The sequence below is a fragment of the Priapulus caudatus genome, unplaced genomic scaffold, assembly GCF_000485595.1.
Source record: "Priapulus caudatus unplaced genomic scaffold, Priapulus_caudatus-5.0.1 Scaffold285, whole genome shotgun sequence".
NCBI classification, from domain to species: domain Eukaryota; kingdom Metazoa; phylum Priapulida; class Priapulimorpha; order Priapulimorphida; family Priapulidae; genus Priapulus; species Priapulus caudatus.
This window is the reverse complement of record NW_014577346.1, coordinates 246891-248578: the sequence shown is the minus strand read 5'-3', so window position 1 is coordinate 248578 and position 1688 is coordinate 246891. Positions and strand designations below refer to the sequence as shown.

Below are 1688 nucleotides of genomic sequence, written 5' to 3'. Positions count from 1 at the left end.
GGGGGGGGGGGGGGGGGGGGGGGGCACACGTCATTTCACGGATCCTGCTCGAATCTACGATCCAGAACACTTGGTGCGCGCATAGATTCCCTGCGCTGAATTCTCGATCTTATAATCTCCATGGATTCTCGACGAATCATAAAATATAACATAAAATATATAAAAAAATTATTGCTATTATTGTATTATTCGTAAAAATCATATAATTTACTTGGGAATCTTAGGCTATTCTGTGATTATAAGTGTGTTTAGATTGATTTTCCAACGTTGGTTTGGTTGGTGCTGGGCTGCCCTTCATTTTCATATAGCACGCAGTCGGTCTAAAGTGAATTATAGAATAGCTTTGCTAACTATTCTCTACTTCAATGTTTCCTGCTTGTGTCAGAGTCACATTTCTGTGGCAATAACCATCCGTGGCGGTCAGACTGCGATGTGCGCATGCGCAAAATGGGTAAAAACTCCGTGGCGATGCAGCGATGAGTGAGTGAATAATGTCTAAGATCGCAGTAGAACGCGGGTTTATGTGAGTGTACACGCGCTCCCACGGCAGTGCGCGTGCACAAACTAGGCCGATCATGTTTAGCAAATCGCACGCAATAGCGACACGGATAGTTTTTGTTCTCTCTCGCACAACGGCAGTCACTAATCCGCTGTCACTATGTGGACACCGCGACATCGGTGGATAGACGAATTGCGCGAGTTAAGGGCGTGCATCTGTTATCATTCGGTCACCGCGAAATGAATTCCCAATTGTTAGGAACGCGTTTCTTAACTCGGCCTCCTGCGCGATACATCGAAACGTATTTGGTCCGTTTAAACGTTGGTCAGTTTAAAGGCTGGTCAGTTGAAAAACGTTGGTCCATTTAAAAGTTGATCAGCTGAAACTTTGGTCAATTGAAACGTTAGTCCGTTTAAACGTTGGTCGTTGATCCGTTTAAACGTTGGTCAGTTTAAAGGTTGGTCAGTTAAAACTTTTGTTAGTTTAAAGGCTGGTCAGTTGAAACGTTGGTCAGTTAAACCAACTTTTGTTTAACGTTAAAACGTTAAAACGTTAAAAACGTTAAATCGTTGGTTAGCTGAAACTTTGGTCCGTTGAAACGTTGATCCGTTTTAAGTGAGTTCACTTATAAACGGCTCCGAGTAGCATTCTAGCGGGTTAATGCAAGAGCTTCTATAGATGATATCAGGAGTAGATAATAGAAGACGCCTAGCTAGGCTTCTATTATCTACTCCTGATGATATCTGTATCTGTCACTGATATATCCTTCTGTGTTCGTTAGGAGCGATACAACAACCGACTCACGCTCAGCATCAACGAGGCTGTGCATCGATATTAGCTCGGTAATTGAAGTTAAACAGCAACAGTCCGTAGTTTTAAACCGACTCGCTTTAATCTTATAGCAAAGCTGTTTTAACTTGCCGCCATATACCATCTGCCGGTATACCGTCTGTCCGTTAGAGTAAGATTCCGGGCGGAAAATCGGAAGGGAAAAAATCGAGCCGTGGCTGTTCTGGGTCGATGCACCGCCCATCATCATCGTCATCATCATCATCATCATCGTCGTCATCATCATCGTCGTCGTCGTCATCGTCATCATCATCATCATCATCGTCGTCGTCGTCATCGTCGTCATCATCATCATCGTCACCATCATCATCATCATAATCGTCATCATTATCATCATCAT

The 1688-nt window shown here is 43.6% G+C and overlaps 1 protein-coding gene across 1 annotated transcript in view; it reads right to left on the bottom strand.

Moving 5' to 3' along the window:
• The window catches only part of LOC106808551, a 12383-nt gene extending 11055 nt beyond the window's left edge, over positions 1-1328 (bottom strand). Inside the window, exon 1 of the mRNA XM_014811312.1 lies at positions 1304-1328. Coding sequence (XP_014666798.1) covers positions 1304-1328 — 25 coding nt within the window. The remainder of the gene's footprint in view (positions 1-1303) is intronic.
• Between the last annotated feature and the right edge of the window lie 360 nt (positions 1329-1688).